The sequence below is a fragment of the Passer domesticus genome, chromosome 16 (genome assembly GCF_036417665.1).
Source record: "Passer domesticus isolate bPasDom1 chromosome 16, bPasDom1.hap1, whole genome shotgun sequence".
Lineage (NCBI taxonomy): Eukaryota > Metazoa > Chordata > Aves > Passeriformes > Passeridae > Passer > Passer domesticus.
This window is the reverse complement of record NC_087489.1, coordinates 1,754,210-1,772,486: the sequence shown is the minus strand read 5'-3', so window position 1 is coordinate 1,772,486 and position 18,277 is coordinate 1,754,210. Positions and strand designations below refer to the sequence as shown.

The 18,277-nt window shown below is 45.9% G+C and overlaps 1 protein-coding gene across 3 annotated transcripts in view; it reads left to right on the top strand.

The window, feature by feature from the left end:
• Positions 1–18,277, top strand: part of MMP24 (matrix metallopeptidase 24) — a 44,140-nt gene that overhangs the window by 19,156 nt on the left and 6,707 nt on the right. For all 3 annotated transcript variants that reach the window (XM_064391870.1, XM_064391871.1, XM_064391872.1), the window contains one exon: positions 7,663–7,824. In XM_064391870.1, coding sequence (XP_064247940.1) covers positions 7,663–7,824 — 162 coding nt within the window. The remainder of the gene's footprint in view (positions 1–7,662; positions 7,825–18,277) is intronic.

Here is an 18,277-nt window from a genome sequence, read left to right as displayed (position 1 = left end):
TATCCCATTGCATTTGTTAGCAATCATTCAATACACAGAGTATGAATATAGTTACGTAGGTATTTGGAGTCCTATTGATTTATCAAAGGATAATCAAAGTAAAGTAATTTACTTCTTTTCACAGAGAATGAAATACTCTGGGATTCGCGGGAAAGAGCCAGTAAGGATCAAAATGATGTGTCATTCCCTTAAAAAGGAAGGGAAAAAAAACTAGGGAAAAAAAACAGGTCACAAGAATCAAGGTGAGCCAAAAAGTCTCTTTTTATAACTTCCCATTTGTAAAGCAGAAACTGATGATGTGAAATGAGCCAAAACAGAGCCATATCTTTAATAAAGTTGTGGCATTCCAGTTGCTGAAGTGGGGAGGAGAAAAACAACAGGCCATGAGGGAGAAAAAAAAATTAAAGAGGAATTATTGAAAAGAGTTTGCAGGTCATCACAGGCAGATTGTAGCATCAGGAGGAAAATGACATTCAATACTCTGGATTTTGACATCACACACAAGCAGCAAACTTGGGAGTTGCTTAAATTACTTTTTCCTTTCTCTGCTGTTTCTGAAGGAGAGCTCACAGTTTGAAAACAGTTTGACTAGTACTGCCTTCTCTACCCAAATCCACCAAGAATATGACTCTTAGGGGAAGATCTCTTCCATCCCAGCTCCCTTGTGTTCCAGTCCTACTCAGTTTTACAGCCCCATCAGGAACTTCTGTGTCAGGGGAGGACAAAGACAGAAAGTCTCCTGCTCTAGAGAACACTGTGGCACAGAGCTGCTCTTACATCTTCCAGAGCAACATTTGCTCTGTTGCCAGCATCAGGAATTAAATATCATTTCAACCTGATGGGCAAAAAAGGATTCCAAATGTCACAGACTAGATTGTCCACACTGCCTATGCCAAGGCCTGGGGTATTTTAGTTGCCTTACAGTGTTTCCACAGCTGGGTCAGGACTGAATTCTGTCAGTAGACTCTGCTGTGTTTAAATACTTTTAAAATACAAACAATAGCTCATTTTCAAGACTGATGGAATGAAGGTCATACCTACATGTTTTTTGTGTTTTTGTGATTTTTTTTTTCCTTTACTGCTTTACCATCTGTTCTACCAAATTCTCTGCTGGTATAGGCAAATAGGAATTTTCATTTTGGGATTAGTAATTCTTTGATACTGAATTGTTTGTGGAATTACAACCTACATTTGTGAAAGATGGGGTTAATTTTTCAGCAGGACACACTTGCTGCATTGACTGTCTGGCTGCTGAGGCTGAAATGGCACAACTGCCCCTCTCTCTGGCTGCCCACTCTGCCAATTTTGGTCTCACCATTCCAGACCATTCGTTTGTATTTTTCCTCTGAGTTTCTACAGGAGGTTGTCCTCATGGCATGTCAAATAAAGCACAGCTTGCACCATTACTAAGGTGTATAGCACAGCTACCAGCCCTGATTTGCAAGCTGCCTTTCGGGCAATAAAGGCAAATTACGTTTCACGTTGGTAATATGATGTGGTTCTTTGTCCTTCTGCAGTCCCTTGGTCTTGTGGGGATCAGTTTAACATGGCTGTGGTACAGTTGCTGTTAGAACTGCATAACTCCTTCTTTCTCCAGGGAAGCTGTTCAGACACTTTTCAGAGTTTTCAGTAATTCCTTAGGAAGCAACATGTAACAATAATTGGCTTATGAACAAAGGAACACCTGTATTTCTTTTTGACATGTATTTTCTTCCTTTCTAGGTAGAAAAGCTGTTATCCACAGAATTACACAGAGCAGTATCACCCCTTCTTCAGGGTCTTCAGAAGATTGGAAAGCTTTCCTTGAGCAGAGCTTGTCTGGAGGTGAATGGAGGAGCACAGACAAATCACATGGACAGGTCAGACCTAGCAGGTCTGAAGATGAAAGAACCAAGGCATAGCTTAGAGAAGCCCTAAAGCTTCTTTAAGTTGTGCTTGGGAAACAGTTGTCTCTACGTGGCTGTTGGGGTGGAAGGAAGTAAGCATGTTTAGTTCACACCGTTTCTTCTGTAATTACCTAAGGCATGCTATTGTCACACACAATCAATCATCTGACTTCTTAAGTATCATTCTTACTTTAATAAAATTTTAAACTGTAACCCTCATATGTCTTTTTGTGTCTGAGTACACTGCAATATGTAGATTTGTTGGCAGAGTGATACAGTTCATAAAGTATAAAAGTAACATGACAAAGAGCAGAGATTCAGTCTCTTTTCTGGTGTTAATCAGATATGCAATATTATTTGTACTTCTGTTGTCTAGAAGCTGTGTCCTGGATTTACAGTCCCCAGTGCTGTGTGCTCTCCAGAGCCTACCCACATGCACTGGTGTGGTGAGGGATAAACACTAATGGCAATAACTGATAGCACTGCCCTAATGGTGCCCTGTGACCTGCTGCTGTGAACTGACAGGCATTTCAGTAACTTACAGGAATTATTCAGTGAGTTACGTAGCCAAATAAAGTGTTTTGGTATGGATTTCCATAGTTAAAAGGAATGACACCGTAGAAGAAGGCATATGCTGGCAACTTCACAAAGAAAAGCTGTCTCAAGGTGTCTGTTACCTATTGAATGGTTTTTCCAGAAGAAGATTAAAACCAAAGAATCAGGAGGGGTGGAGTTTGAAAGTTGAAGGAAGTTCATATATAAATAGTGTATCTATGACTCCAGTGTTCTCTGTTGCAATAAAACTATGTGTTTTTTTACTCTGCAGGGAAAAGTAGAATGTTACAAACAATTTGAGAGTCCTTGCACCAAAGATCTGGATTTAATGTGGGATTATATTGCCATTTATCTAAAGTAAGGTAGCTCATGTGGGAGCACACCAGCTAATGAGGTTTATCCTGAGCACAGATTGTTTTTAATTAAGAAAATTAAACTTAAACCTATGTTTCAAGTTGTGTAGAGCCATTGAGCTGGATGTAAGGTAAGCAGTGCATTCACCTGGTGTGTCATCATGATAATGGAGGATGCTTTTATAGTGCTGTAGGTGTGTCCTCAGTTGTCATTTTCTGTGATGATAACATTGTGCTGGTAAGGAAAACACATCAGCTACTTCAAAAATAAATTAACTGTGTTTCTTTGTGTTTAGTATAGCAGGTCAAACTATTTCACTCAATGAGCTGACTTACTCCCACCAGTTTTACAGGGTCATCCTCTTTCTGCTGCTCATTGGTGGACTTTTGGCTGCCTCCTGAGAGCTGGGAAGGAGGAAGCTCAGGCAGGTCTCTGACCAGACCTGTTTGTTTTGTACAGATGGTGCAAATGAGCAAAAATTGTTGTGTTCCCCTTGGGACTGTTTCCTCCAAGTACAGATCCTTACTAACCCTACTGTTTAACCTGGGATACTGGGAATGACTGGGATACTCTGAGTGCAAGTTTTTCTTGTTACTTGGTCTTGGGGGAGTGGGTTGAGCCAGAAATTAAGGAGCTGTGTCCCATTGCTTGACCCTGTTTCCATAGCAAAGCATCAAGCTAGGCTGTTGGTTCTCCACCTGAATCTTTTCCAAGAAGGTGGACACTATGGAGACTTGTTGCACAAGAAATGTGGAGAACTGGGAGGTCAGAGACCTTCCTGTATGTTCAGGAACCAACAGAAACAATGTGGGAGGTACAAGCTCCTTTCCAGATTTCTCAAGCTGAGCAGTGGGTGAGAACACAGAGAGCCCTCACAGCCCCAGGCTGAGTGCTGTGGAGGGAGAGAGCCACACTGGTGGCTTCAAAATACTTCAATACTTCAGTATTTTCTTTTCAGAGCAAATCCTATCCTACCCTTTCAAAAGGAACAATGTGTTCTCTTCCATGCTATGGAATTCGCTACCATTAGCAAATTAAAGGGAACTTGTTGCTTAACAATATTATTGATTGAGTGACCCTTCAAGAGAAAACAGGATGATGAATCCAGAGCTGGATTTTTGGGAACTCTGGGCTTCTGGAATGGTCTTAAGACTTCTTTCTCCTATCTCCTCCCATGAAATGCTGTCTCACTTGTTCTCTGAGAATGATGTAGTTGTTTCAGACCTGGGACCCCCTTAGAATGTGCAGCAGGATGGAGAAAGGAGATAAAAGGGGCATGCTGGAAGGAAAAGATCAACAGATGTGTCTGAGAGGAGGCCAGAATAGAAAGATGAGGAGATTAAACAGTGATGGGAAATTTTTGTCCAGGGCAGGGAGCAGAGGGAGAGGAAGCTGTGTGTGCTTCTGCCAAGTCTGCCTTTCAGCAAAAGTGATGAGAAGCAACCACAGCACTGAGAATCAGGGTACTTGAAGAGAACTAAGAGGAGCTTCTTGTCCTGCTTTCTGTGGAGGTCAGTTCACTTTCTAGGAATTCTCTTGAGCTCTACTTCATCTGCTCCAGCCATTGCCCTGGGTTTATCCTTGCTTTGGTTCGGGTTGTCTTCTGGCCATGGAGGTGGAGAACTTTTCCACTTCACTGCTGACTTGCCCACTGTGGCTGTGATGGAATGGGACAGTTCATTTCTTTGAGTTTCTTACCTCTAGTTGTAACAAAGCTTCCCAGCCCACATTTTCTGTGCTCTGTGACATCCTCACACATAACTGCCAGCCAGAATGGTGGTTTAAAACTGGACAGCAGCAGCTGTTTTCTACAGCTGTTTTTGCAGGAAGGAGTATTTTCTAAGCATAGCTGGGAAACAGAGTGTATCTGTTTCATAGTGGAAGAGCTGGCTGGCCTGACCACGGGTGGTTGAGGTACTTCTTCAGGAATGAGCCTTCATCTTGCTGATCATCACAGAACTCTTACTGGTTATCTCACTGGTGACCGAAGAACAAACAACAATGATCTGCTGGACCTGATAGCTGAAGAATGTGGGTAGTGTGAAGGTCAGTTGCATCCTTGGCTGCAATAGCTGTGAGATGGAGAAGTTCAGGATTTGTGTTAGAGGAGTTGCATGAGATCAGTACTGACTAATACCTTGATGGAATGACATCAGTGATGCAGCAGAGTGCACACTCAGTGAGTTTGAAGATGACAGGAAATTTGGAGGAGTGTTTGATGACAGTGCCCAGTGATGCTGTTGTTCAGAGCCCTCGAGAGGCTGGAGGAACAGGCTGACAGGAACCTAGGGAAGGTGAGGGAGGGGAAATGCACAGCCCTGCCCTAGACTATTGGTGGCCCAGGGGCTGGAAGCAGCTTTGCAGAAAGGACCTGGGGCTCCTGGTTGGCAGCAAGTTGAACATGAGTCACGAGCACAGCAGGCCAAGAGCGCCAGGGCTGCCTCGGAACGAGCACTGGCAGCAGGTCAGTGCCAGCAAGGAGATGGTCCTTCCTCTCCCCTCTCCACCTGTCACGTCTGGAGTGCCCTGTGTGCAGCTCCCCCGTACGAGAAACTTGACATTCAAAACCCGACTTGCTTTACTAGACCTTGCTTGAGCTGGGCATTGGACCAGACAGTCTCCAGAGGTGCCTTCCAGCCTCAACCATCCTGCGAGTCTGTGGGATTCGTTTTCCACCTGTAAAGTGGGCTGGCATTTATTTTGGGCAGAAACAAATGATTGGAGGCTATTTGAATCTAATTTAACTTAAGATAGTGCCTGATCTTATGCTCCTGGTAAAGGATTAGCACATGGAGGCAAGTCACTTCCATAGATTTATATGTAGAGTTTTATAGAGACAAGTTCTAGATCTGCTGGCAGCACAAATACTGCAGGTACTTTAGCAAGGAAGAAAATGCCACCAAGGGAAGGTGAGGAAAGATGTCCCTGAGCAAGGGCACAGACTGTGAGCCTGTGGCGAGCAGAGTCTCATGAAGTCAGCTCTGTACTGAGTGACCTTTACTGTGGACTTCCATGTGTGAGCAGTTGTGGTAACAGTGAAAAATTATGCTTCCATGAACATTTAGCTGATATAGGAGACTAAGTCCATTGAATTTTGCAAAAGGACATTGATTCTCTGAATCCCATTTGGAATCTGGGTGCATCTTCTAAGCCTGAGTGGTTTTGAAAACCTGTGAAGAATGATCAGTCCTCCAAACTTTACCACAAAATTACTTCATGGATTTTATACTGTGCTGTTAGACATTGTATTAACTTGTTCTGCACACACCAGATTTTTCACCAACAGATGAGAAAAAATTACAAAGTGGGTCTTTATTTGAATTTCCCAAATACAGAAATTCTAAAATTTTCCATAAATATGTGGCTAAATTTTAGGCTGTATATGTTTTTGGACAACTGTATTTGAAAATTGATTTGAAATTATTTGTATATTTTAACATGTCTTGCATATTCAGATGCTTTCACCATCCAACTCAAATGTTTAGGGCATTTAAGCATTTGGGGGTGGTATGTGTGGCTGGGGAGCACTGCTTGGTACTGACTTCAGGTATTTTCAGATACTGGCAAAGCTCCCTGCTGAGGAGACTCTCAGACCCCTGAAACTGCTTTGTCATGTTTTTATGGGTAACAGTGAAGCAGTAACTGTTTAAGAAGTGGGGGTGGTTCTGTGTAAGTCACTGTTGCATCTCCTGTCTCAGGTAGAGCTCAGCACAGAATTGAGCTTTGTTCACTGGAGGTGTGAGGAAGCTCTTTGGAGAGGCTGCAGAGCAGCCACTGAACTGCCACTGACAACTGATTGCAAATGTCTGATTGCAAGTGCTCTTGGTTTCTGCCTTGCCAAAAAAAAACAAAACCAGAGGAGCCCAAATTCAGGCAGAATTGAGGGCTCAGACATTTTACTGCCATGAGGAGACCCTTGCATCAGTCCTTGTTGGCTGTGTCTTCATCCCTACATAGCATTGTCTGGGTCACTTTCCAGTGCCCTTATGGAGCAGGACATCCAGGGACAACTCTACATCAAAGAGATGAGGGTCCCAGGCTCATGGGACTGAAGAGGAATGTGTGCCTCTAGAGTTGAAGGTACCCCTACTTCGCACTGCTCCCAGCTTCTGCACCAGACAGGGCTCCTCATCCCCTCTTCTTCCTGTCAGGAAGAGTCCTGACCCTTCTTTCCTCCTTCTTCCTTCTGTCTTCTGCCACTGGGATCCAACCCAGCCTTTTCCCTTTGTGGGAGTGGGGCAGGATGGAGCTGCCTGTGCTCAGCTCCTGCACACGTGGCAGTGCCAGGGGTCCAGCAGTAAAAGCACAGAGTTGAGGAGCCCTTGCTGGAGGAGATGGGGCTGCCCACATGGGACACTGGCTGTTACCCTGCTCTCCTCTGTCCTTCCCCCTGCCTTGCCAGGTGCCTGCAGACCTCCCCTACCATTTGTTGGTCCAGGACTGATCAGAGCATGTCACCAGAGGACCCAGAAGAGGCACAAAGCACTCAGCCCACCACTGATTAACAGACTGTGCTCTCACCTCTCCTTGCAGCACTTGGATAAGGAGCCAATGGTGTCAGAGTGACCATTTTGTTGGCCATTTTCTGTAAATTCTCTACAAAGGAGTCTACAGTCAGTATCCTTTCACTCCAGGCGCTGCCTGTTTTACCTGCTCTGGGGCTGGCAGGCTCTGGCTCATTCTTTGACAATGGCTAAAGGCTGTGCAGGCTTTTGGGACTAAAACCATCTCCAGGAGCTGACTCTGGCACTGTGACCTGCTGTGCAGTAGGAGAGCAAAGCATTTGCTTCTGGCTTTGTGGGCAAGAGGGGCTGGGATGGCTTGAGGCGTGGCTGTGTGCTAACCTGGCTGTGCCTTCCTCCCACAGGGAACGATCTCTTCCTGGTTGCTGTGCACGAGCTGGGGCATGCGCTGGGTCTGGAGCACTCCAACGACCCCAGTGCTATCATGGCTCCTTTCTACCAGTACATGGAAACACACAACTTCAAACTGCCCCAGGATGACCTCCAGGGAATTCAGAAAATCTATGGTGAGCAGCCCTACCTACTTCTTTACTCACACTGAGTTTGAGCCTAGGGAGTGTTTTACAATTAGCCCCCGCATGCCTGCAGATGGTGGGCTGCATTTCCTGCCACAGCCCAGAGGGGAACTGCTTAAAGCCCTTCACCCAGGACTAAGTACCAGATGACTGCACAAGTCAGGATAATCAAACCTCTGTGATGCCACTGCTGCTCCATCCCTCACTGTGTCCCCAAATCAAGGAGTACTTCAAAGGGAGAAACAGGCTTTGCTGTGCCCAAGGTTTGTCCATTAGGAGCAACCAGTGCAAATAAAGGAAAAGAATGCAAAGAGCCTGGAACACCAAGGAAAGGTAAAAAGTATTTTTACTCTTTTTTTTTTTCTCACTATATATAAGGTAAGGGAAAGAAAGTTTGGATCTGCTTAGGGAACACTTCCAATCTCCAGCTGAACATGTTGTACAGCATGTGCCACAAAGATATTGGGCTCAAGGAAATAGAAAAGGGGCAGAGAGATTATGGGAGAAAACCTAGAGGCTGCATATGATGTGGTGCCATGTGATTGGATCATGGATGCCAGGGTGTGAGGACAGGAATTCACAGAATTATTGTCTGAAGGAGACTCTTGAGAGCAAAGAGAAATCCAGGTTTTAGGAGCACAAGGGGAGACTGAGACTAATGGCCACAGTCTGTGGCAACCTGTGATGGATAGATTTCATCAAATCCCTGATTTCATTCTTTGTGGAAAGTACAAGTTTGACAGAGAAGTTACTTTAATAAATGCAGCACAGAGCAGTTATGCTATGTAACTGTGCAGCTGGAGTCAAATATTAGCTCCCAGAATCAGCAGAGCAGATATGGTATGAATTAAAGGTGAAAAAAACACTTGTAAGATGGTGGTCACTGGGAAAGCTGGTGTTTCTCAGGGCTTGCTGCAGAGGTTGGTGGCAGGCCTGACACTCAGTGTTTCCATCAATGGTCTGCCAGTGAATTTGAAATTGCTGCTAATAAAATGTGTGCCAAGACCTGTAAGACTCTAAAGCAGTGTAGCAAGACTTTAGACATCTAAATTGCATCTCAGATGTTTGAGTCAGATTTGGTGTTTGTTTTCTGTGACTGGATTGAGATTAATTGTTTAAGTGCAGATGCTAGGAATAGTGTTTTTCTTGGCTAATTTCTCTGACTTGTGAGGGCAGTGGGAAAAACCAGGCATTTGTAGAGAGCAGTCCAGGCTCAGTGTGAGGCAGATATTCAAGTAAGGTCCAACATATAAAATAAAATGGCTTAAAGTACACCCAGGGGAACTGTCTCATCTCATTGGTGCATCTTCTTATTGATCATTACCAGGTGAAGTTGCATGTTAATTGTCCTGTGGTATTGTTTAATTATGAATACTTTAACACAATACATGTTCTGGTGCTCAGGAGAGCAGAGACTCTGGAAGGGTTTTGAAATAAAGTGCTTGGTAGTCAGTGTTAAACTTTCTTTAAATAATAGATCTAAGTGTTAATTTTTGAAAGCTGCCAAAATGCCATTATGCTGTTTCTATTTTGAAATGTTGCTTTAGTTTCTGTGAACTTTGATTAATCAGAAAGAAAAAAAGTAATTTATTGCAGATAGTGGAAATACAATCAAGAAAAAATGACTGGTTTCTCTGTTTTCAGACATGTTTTTGGAAAGGGAGCAGATAAGGAACTGACAGCCTGAATCCCAAAAGTGAATCCTGCTTCACTTTTGGGATTCAAACCAAGATCAGCAGGGGCTGAGCTGGGACCAGCATTCCCCAGAATGGGGCTCTGAGGCCTTTGAGCTGGAATGGGCTGGGGATGGTGTTAGGGGTTGTAGAGATAACTCATCCTGTGGGGAGAAGAAGGAACAATTCCTGCAGCAGGAGCTTTCCTTCCCCAGGCAGAGATTTAAGCCCTTGGTACAGAGTTACAGCCCAAAAACAAAGTTGAATTTAGAATTAGGTTTTATGTTTATGGTTCACAAAGAAATTGTGGAAAATGCAGGTGGTGCTTCTCCCTGGAACTAATGGTGAAAGAACTGAACCCTTCATCTGATCTCAAAACTGAGAAGGGCCTGCTAAAATATCCTTCTTTAGCTTTAGCAGGAACATTCAACTAATGTATTTTATTTCCACAGTGCCACTCTGCTTTCTTGTGCCTTGGGAATACCAAAAGCCCATCTACCAGAGAATCTCTCCAAAACCCAAAATCTCCTGTTTTCCTGCTGCTTTGACATTCTCTACAGCAGCAGCATGTGCTCAATATGTATTATTTAGTAACCTACTCTGCAAAGTCAGACACAGAGCCACTGTCTTGCCTGTACCATCCTTTTTAAAAAAATAGTTATAATCAAAACTTCCAATTTTTAATTCCACTGAAGTTGCTAGTACAAAGAACAGAGGCTCTACTAAAGCTGAAGTCCATTTTATCACCTTTTGAGAATGATGTATTTCAAACGTGGTCTATATTGTATCTGTGTTTATCCATTAGAAGAAAAACATGTCCAGATCTGTCATATAATGACTTGTTGAATTTTTAATTTATTTTCTGCTGAATTTATTTCAAAACTCACCCACAGAGACAGTAGGTGATGTGAACTCTTGTTTGTGCTTCATTCTGATAAGTATAAGGTCAATGTTTAGAATGTTACTTCAATTTTGAACTACTGAGAGCAAGGCCAGCAGCTCCCTGCATGACAGAGCTGTAACACAAGTCAGCAACATTCCCATCTCCTGAGAGCTGCTTCCTGTAGCATATTCCTTGACAAAACAAGGAAACAGCAGGGCTCTACTTTATGTGTGTTTTTCAGAAGGGTATCTCCCTCTGTATTTATGTGCCTGTGTCACAAGCAACATGCCCAGGAAGGAATTAAACTGGAAGTGATACCAGTTTGGATACCAGGTCCCCTGGATATTCTGCTGAGTTGCCTCTTACCTTGCCAGTGTTGAAGCCAGGGCTGCAGGGAGCTGCTCTGCAGGTGGAGAGGGCAGAGGTGCTGAGCTGTGGCTGTGTCACAGAGCCTGAGCTGGTCACTCTCAGCCCTGGTCACCCTGTCCTGGCAGCTGGGGCTCAGGCTTCTCCCATGTAGCAACTGACAGGACAGAAGAAAACAGCCTCAAGTTGTGTTATGGGAGTTTTAGGCTGGGTATTAGGGAAAATTTCTTCACTAGGAGGGTGGTCAGGCATTGGAACAGCTGCCTGTGGCAGTGGTGGAGCCACCATCCCTGGTGGTATTCAAAAAATATGTGGATGGGGCACTTGGTGACATGGTTTGGTGATGGGCTTGGCAGTGCTGGGTTAAGGGTTGGACTTGATCACTCAGAGGGCTTTTCCATCCTGAATGGTTCTGTGATTCCATGATTCTTCACACCCTGCTGTCTGTACTGGTCTGCAGTGGGTGATGAGGCAGCCTCTCACGGGCAGTGGCTCTTGTGACACTGTCTGCAGAGCACAGGGCTTGACATGAAGTACAGGGACAGCTCATGTGCACAGGGCTGGTTAACCAGGCCATTACCTTCAAGGGCCTTTCAAAGCTGAAGGTCACAAAGGGGAGGTCTCCTAATCACTCAAAGGTAGACCAGGTCATTAACCCTGGAGACAGCCTCAGAGATCTGGGTCATCCCAAACCTCACTGAGGGAGCCTCAGCCTCACACATCTGTGCAGTTCCACAGAAGAGATCCCAGTCATGGCACGTGCTGCACCCCTGAGGACTGAGGTCTGGAGTGGGCATGAAACCACTCCAGCCCCTGGCTGATGACTGGACACCACCAGCTCTGACGTCCAGGATCAGGAGATCAGTGTCCATGAGCAGCCAGGGCCTTCTGCCGGCCTCACCCCCTCAGTGCACGACTTCCATCACCTGCCCCCCTTTTCCAGTGGCAGCCACAGACATTCTTGTAACCTTGTGACCATCCCAGGGCACTTGTAAGCTGCACCTGTTGTGAGATGGCTGTGAGGGAACAGCAGAAAGACCTGGTGGAGAATTTCCATGTGGTGACACTGCAGTGTGAGTGGGACCATCAGAGCAAACTTTGCTGTCACGTGGGACCTGGGAATGTTCTCTGAAAATGTCCCCTTGGACATGGGGAGGAAGCAGAGTAACATCCAAGACCTCATCTGTAGAACCTGCAAGATCTGGGACTTGTGGATCTGTGCCCCATGGTACTGTGCTTATAGGAGGAGAGAGAAAGGAAAATGCTTGGCAGTCAGGAATCTGGAGGGATGTGCCCTGCTGCCACATCTCTGGCACATTGCAGGGATACCAGACACCCTCTCTATGTTGCATCACTTCATTTACACCTTTCCCCCTGTCCACAGACTCTGTTGGACCCAGGAGGAAACACCAGACTCCACCTCTGGTGCATCCACAGAGCCTCACCTGCCAAATGCCAGGTCTTCATTCCCACTCCTCTGAAACACAGGGAGCAACTGCCTGGTTCTCAGTGCTGTCCTTGGGCTCCACATGACACCTGAGGACTCTGCCAGAGGGGAGCCTGAGAGGGAGCCCATCTCTCTTGGGAGGTTTCTCAGCAGATGGAAAAACACTGGTGTGTGTTATGGCTGGGCAGAAAATACTTTCTCATCCTACAGATTCTTCTGAGTATAGAAAAATGTTCTGTTTTTCTGTGGAGCAGATGTCAGGCTTCTGAAAGTTTTTCCTGAAGGAAACTGGAGCATCTTGCAGAGCCCTAACCTCTCATCATTTGCCTGCCTAAGCCTGGGAATTTCTGACCTGGTTTTTTGGCACCCAAAGCAGAGAACCCAAGTGCAAGGTGAATCACCTCGTTCCAGAGCCCAGGAAAGCATTCCTTTGCCTTAGAGCAAGGATGTCTGCTGTGGACACTGGTCTGCCAGGTGAATGCTCTGTCACCTGGGTGGCAGTTGTCATTCAGAGGAGAATGTCTGTAAGAAGGGCTCGAGAAACCCTTCCAGAAACCCGTCACTGCCACCCAGTGATGATCATGGGGGTCTTGATTGTCCACCCCTTGTTCTGTGGGTGCTGGGGCTTGTTCTGCGCTGTGGCAAGGATCCAGGCTAACTGGGACATCTTAACTCACTTCAGCCCTGAAGGCTGAGCACAGAGGTGCAAAGTGCTCTGTGGGTGACTTTGTCAAATGAGTGAGGCAAAGGAGTCCTTCCTGCACTTGGAGTTCTGTGGACAATCTCTGGCCCCTGACATAGCTTGTTGGCAGCTACATCATGTAGTGTGAGCAGGGGCCTCTCTGCACTGCCCTGGAGCCTGCAGAGCAGCCAGGTGGTTTCTCTTGCTTTCCCTGGCTCCCTTGGATCGTAGGCTTTTATTGGAAGAAGTCTGAGGAGCCTTGCCTCGGTACCTGGACAGCTGCTTCAGTGCTGCAGAAACACGCTGGCAGCTCAGCTTTTTCAAACCAAAACCCTCCTGTGAGTTGTTCAAACCATAACAGTAGTCTGGAGGATAGTTTTCTTCTCGGAGTGAATATTAAGAAGATAAGGACAGGCCTTTGTTTAAGTGGATGGTTCTCTCCCCTGAGCTGACCCAAAGCCTCCTCTGTGCTGGCAGCCTTGGGGAGCCGCTGGCTGGGACCGGCTGAGCCAGGAAGGTGCTGAGCCTCCAGGCAGGTGCTGTGCAGTTGAGGGAACACTCTGTCAATAGCCAGGAGGACAGTACAATTATATTTTGTCCTCAACTATCGACACAGTGGCTCCTAAATGCCTCCTCTCTCTGTGTTATCTTCACAGGTCACCTTGGTATTCAGATGGTCTGCGACAGAGGAAGCATGAAGGGAGGAGGCTAAGTGGCAGTGGTGGAAGTCACACTCTAAAGGTGATCTGCTGTGACCCAAAAGCTTTCTGACATTCTTTGCCTTGATTCTGATAGAGAGGAAGAAACTCTTCTCTACACAGTGTCTGTAGAGTGCCAGCAAGCTGCTTCCCTCCAGAAGGGAGAGTTCCAGCTCCAGGAGATTTCTTACCTGCTTCCCGTGTGGAAGTGGCTGCACACTGGTGCTGGGATAACACATGATGATAGGTGACTGTGTTCAGGCCCATTTGCAGACCCATGCAATAACCTCTCTCACTTAGATGTTTCTAATTAGATATTTTTCCTCTGTCTGATTCTCTGAAGCTGCTCAGATGTGTAGTGGCAGAGGATGTGTGCTCTGCTGCCTGCTCACACTGGTGGATCTGATCAGTCTCTGTATTGATTTCCATAGTCCCAGCATGTCTTAAGTGACTCTTTCCTCACACACTCATGGTAAACTTGTTCCATCCTGCCTTGAGCTGTTTTTGAGGCTGTGATGGGAGTCTGGAAATAGGAATGACCAGTGAGCTTTCCTAATGGATGGGGTCTGCTCATTCTGCTTTTGTGCCAGGTTGGACCCTGCAGTGCCTTGGGTCTTATGAGGAGCACTTTCTCCACCAATGGACAGGCTGTGCTTCTGCTTCCCATCCCCATAACTGTACACCAAATTCTGCCTGAGTAACACTTGGACCTGAGGATTTCCATGTTTTCAGGGTACTCCTCTGCTCTTCGCATGTGCACAGCTGAAGGATCACCTCCCACCTTAAGCCACACTCAGGGACTAAGTGGAGGCAGCAACTAAAAATGAAAAGGCAGTCTAGAGAGACAAATCTTCAATCAGAATAAATTAGAAGGCCTAGGTTATAAAACCAAAAATGAGTGAAAGGTAGCAAGGAAACATCCATGGCTAGCAGAGAAAGACAGTAAGAGGAATTTTGAAATGAAATTACAAAGTCTGCATCGAAGCAGGTTGCAGACCACCTGCAGCATGTGTGGGAAGCCTTGCCAGGGCTGGTTTGGCCATATCCAGCTCTGGTTTGGCCATGGCCAGCAGTGGGTACGTACAGGACCAGCTTCCCTTCTTGGGCCTGACTTGAGCTCTCTCTCCACTGATCTAGCAAATGTTTTCCTTAAAGCAAAGCCCTGGTTCATCTGAATCCTTGCTTGGCATCATCTTGACCACGGTGTGTACAACTGCTTCTGCTATGACTTTTCTATATGGGCTGTTTCAGTGGCATTTTAGGGCTAATTAAAACCTTCACATTGGTGCCCTGGGTTGCAAGGGCTGTTTGAACCTTCCTCTTCTCCACAGATGACTGTGACTGGGTGCTGAGGGTGAACAGGGGAGCTGTGCAGGACTGTCTGTACAGGGCAGGGCAGGCTGTGGCTGGGTACACGAGTGATCCTCACTGGTGCAGAGACAGTGAATTAGTAACTCCAGTCATGGTGGTGTTAAATTTCCATCCTATAAGCATAACACTACAGTCCCTGTTCTGCACCTTATGGTCAGATTCTCTGTATGTCAGATTCTCTGTGTCCAATGAGTCTTTGTCAGACACATTAATCTTTTTTTTTTATTTAGGTGCTACCCCTATCTCACCCTTTTTTTCTGTTTAAAGAGAGGAGAAGGAATTAATGTCATGTCCTCATCTTACTGCTCATGGTAATCTCTGGTTTGGTATGGCAGCATTTGCCCCTTGCAAAGGTGGGAATGAGGAACAATAAACTACACCTCCCTTGTGTTTCTGCAGCAATGGGCTACAGCTGACCCTTGTGCCAGGCTGTTGGCAGGGGAATCCTCTCAGACAGGACAGGCTTGGAGGCTTTCCAGTGTTATTTACCAGCCACATCCACTCAAATCCACGGGGAAAGCAGCATAGGAGGGAAGGAGTCATAGTGCTGTTTAATGAGTGCAGTGCTCAGTAAATCACTGATTATTGTCCCCTTGCTTGGGTCCCAGTCAAGACTCCTCTTTCCTAGTGGAGGCATGTTCATCTTCACTGAGCATGTGAATTGCTGGTTTTCAGGCTTTATTTACTTGGGTTCTGTCACTGGCACCAAGTGCCATTTTTTGTATCCAAAACTAGTTGTCCCTGCTGTCCTTTTACAGGGTCTGTGTGGGGCCTCTTTCCACTCCCAGCCCTTCCTGTGCAGGTCCCAGTGTACCCAGTCCTGCCTCCAGCAGCTTTCCAGCCTGTGCCAGACATCCAGCTGACCTGCTGCCCTTGGGGAATGCCTTTGCTTCACACCACAGGAAGGTCCTGTGGGTGTCAGCAGGGTCAGTGGCTGCCAGCAGGAGCAGCAGCAGCATGTGTGGAGATCCAGCCACGTGTAGGGATGGTGTGAAATAAATAAAACCCTGAGGGCTGGGACATTCATGTTGTATATATTCTGAGGAAGGAGGTGGTTTTGTGGGTCAGCTCTTGCCATGCCCTGTTTGCAGCTGCAGCATCCTGGATGCACTCCAGAAATGCATCTTCAAGTTTAGCTTGGTCCAAAAAGGATGTATTTGATGAACTTGAGTGTGACTAGAAGCACAGCAACTGCAGAGACCTGGGCATGTCTCCAAAGGCTCCTCCTGAGCTGCCCTGCAGCACTGCTGTGGATGTGCCTGCCCTGCCTGGGCCAGCCCTGCTGCTCCTGTCACAGGCACTGCCTGGGGACCTCAGCTGCATCCCCTTTGGGGAAAACCCACAGGTCTCTAGCAGTAGCAGAGCTTGGAAATTATGGTTAGCAAAAACACTGGGCACTGCCCTGATAAGATTGGAGGGGATGAGAAATACACAGTATCACTACAGTATTTTTATCCATTTCATGTAGACAGCTTTCGAAGGATAACCATCATCAGAGAATCCTCATGAAGTAGTTCTGTAAGCAATATTTGATATCCTTCATTAAAGCTCTGGAATAAAATAAATAAAAATAGTTGCTAATACCTGCACATGGCACAAAGTATTGCATGATTAGTCATAGTTTGTTGCCCTGAAGAAATACAGTTATCCATTTGAAAAGCTTTAGGAAAAAGGTGTAAGTCTCAAGATCCAAAAACCAAAAGCCATTGCAACAACAGACCAAAGAAGCTGTTCTATTTAGTTAATTAAGGAGAATTTTAAAAACATTCCAGTCAGGATCTGTAAATTATTAAATGTTGAGACACTAGACATAAGAAAGAAAGCACTGAATTTAAAGCTGCACAAACTCAGGCAATAGGTAAGGCAGACTTCAGCTGCGACAGGGCTTAATCATTAGAGCAGTTTACTGTGCATTATAGAGGATATTCTATGCTTGAAATCTCCATCTGCCCTGGAAACACTGTGCTCATTACAGGACTTGCTGGTGGAGGTTTCTGGCCTGGTACTGCAGAAGTTGGACTTCACCATCCAAGTGGTACTTTCTGAACATCATATCCGTGACACCTGCACACGAGATTCTTACTGTTCCATCCTTATTAACAATTATTGAGGTGGCTTTCTCTGATGGCTTCTTTGTCATTAGCTGTGAGGATGTTCCTAACCTGGTCACCTTTCCTGGGCATATTAAGCACTCACCCATTTTTAGGAAGCCTTTGAAAATGGAACATTTAAGAGTAAAGCTGCCATGGGGACTCAGGTACCAAACCGTTATTTCAGATTGCACAGTTCAAAATGTTTATCTGCAAAGGTCCTCTTCTGACCCCACAAATGTGTGGACTCCATGGCTACCTCAATCCTTCTTCATAAATCCCTTCCCTGGCTATGGGCAGGTGCCCAGCTTGGGGTGACTCTTCCAGGCTGTGAGGATGAGCCTTGTCCAGGGCCAGTGTTGACCTGCAGCTGGGGTGCAGCACCTTGGCCCCAATCTGTGACACTGAAACAGCACCCATGGCACCAGCCCCCATTCTGCCCACAGGTGGGGGTTTATCCTACAAGCTCAGAATGAGATTGAAGCCATGATCCGTGCAAATAAACCATCTTCACATCCCAAGCCCACTAAAATCCCTTGCTCTAATGGCCTTCTGTTTATTGCCATATTAACTCATGGCCTTTTCTGAGAAGCAACAATAAATGTGACTCTGAGTGAGATTTGGTCCAGATTTACCACTAACAGTTAATGAAAACATCCTATGGCAAGAGGCTAAGACCTCTGCTCCAGTCTAGCTCACTTGTGTTTTTATTTCTCTGGCCTTGTCAGATCCCAGAGCTGAGTTGAGGAAGGATGGAAAGGGAGAGCTGTGCTGGGAGGTCGTCAGTTGAATGGGATAAGGTCCTTTGTCACAGCTGTTCACCAGGGACAGCACAGATTGGTCACTGCTGGGTAATTAAATGCTCCCTGCAGCTCCCCTTACAATGTAGCATTGGTTTTCACACCCTAACTTTTTTTTTTTTTTTTTTTTTCTGGTTTTGCTTTGGTTTCCAGGGGTTTTTGTTGCCTTTTTTAATGGTTTACTGAACATTTCTATTTAAGGGTTACCACCTTTCATTCAGTTGGGAACGTGACTGGTGTGGCTCCTCCTTCCTTTTAGCTCCAGCCTCCTTGGGAAGACCTACAAAAATATTCTGGTTCTTCTTCAGTTCTTATCACTTGTCTGTTTTGGGATAGTTTTCACATGTGGATGCATCTTATTCTGCTCCCCATTTCTAGGGAATGAGCTCTGCATCAGGAGTACATAAATCCCTGTCAGTGCTGTCCATCCAGCC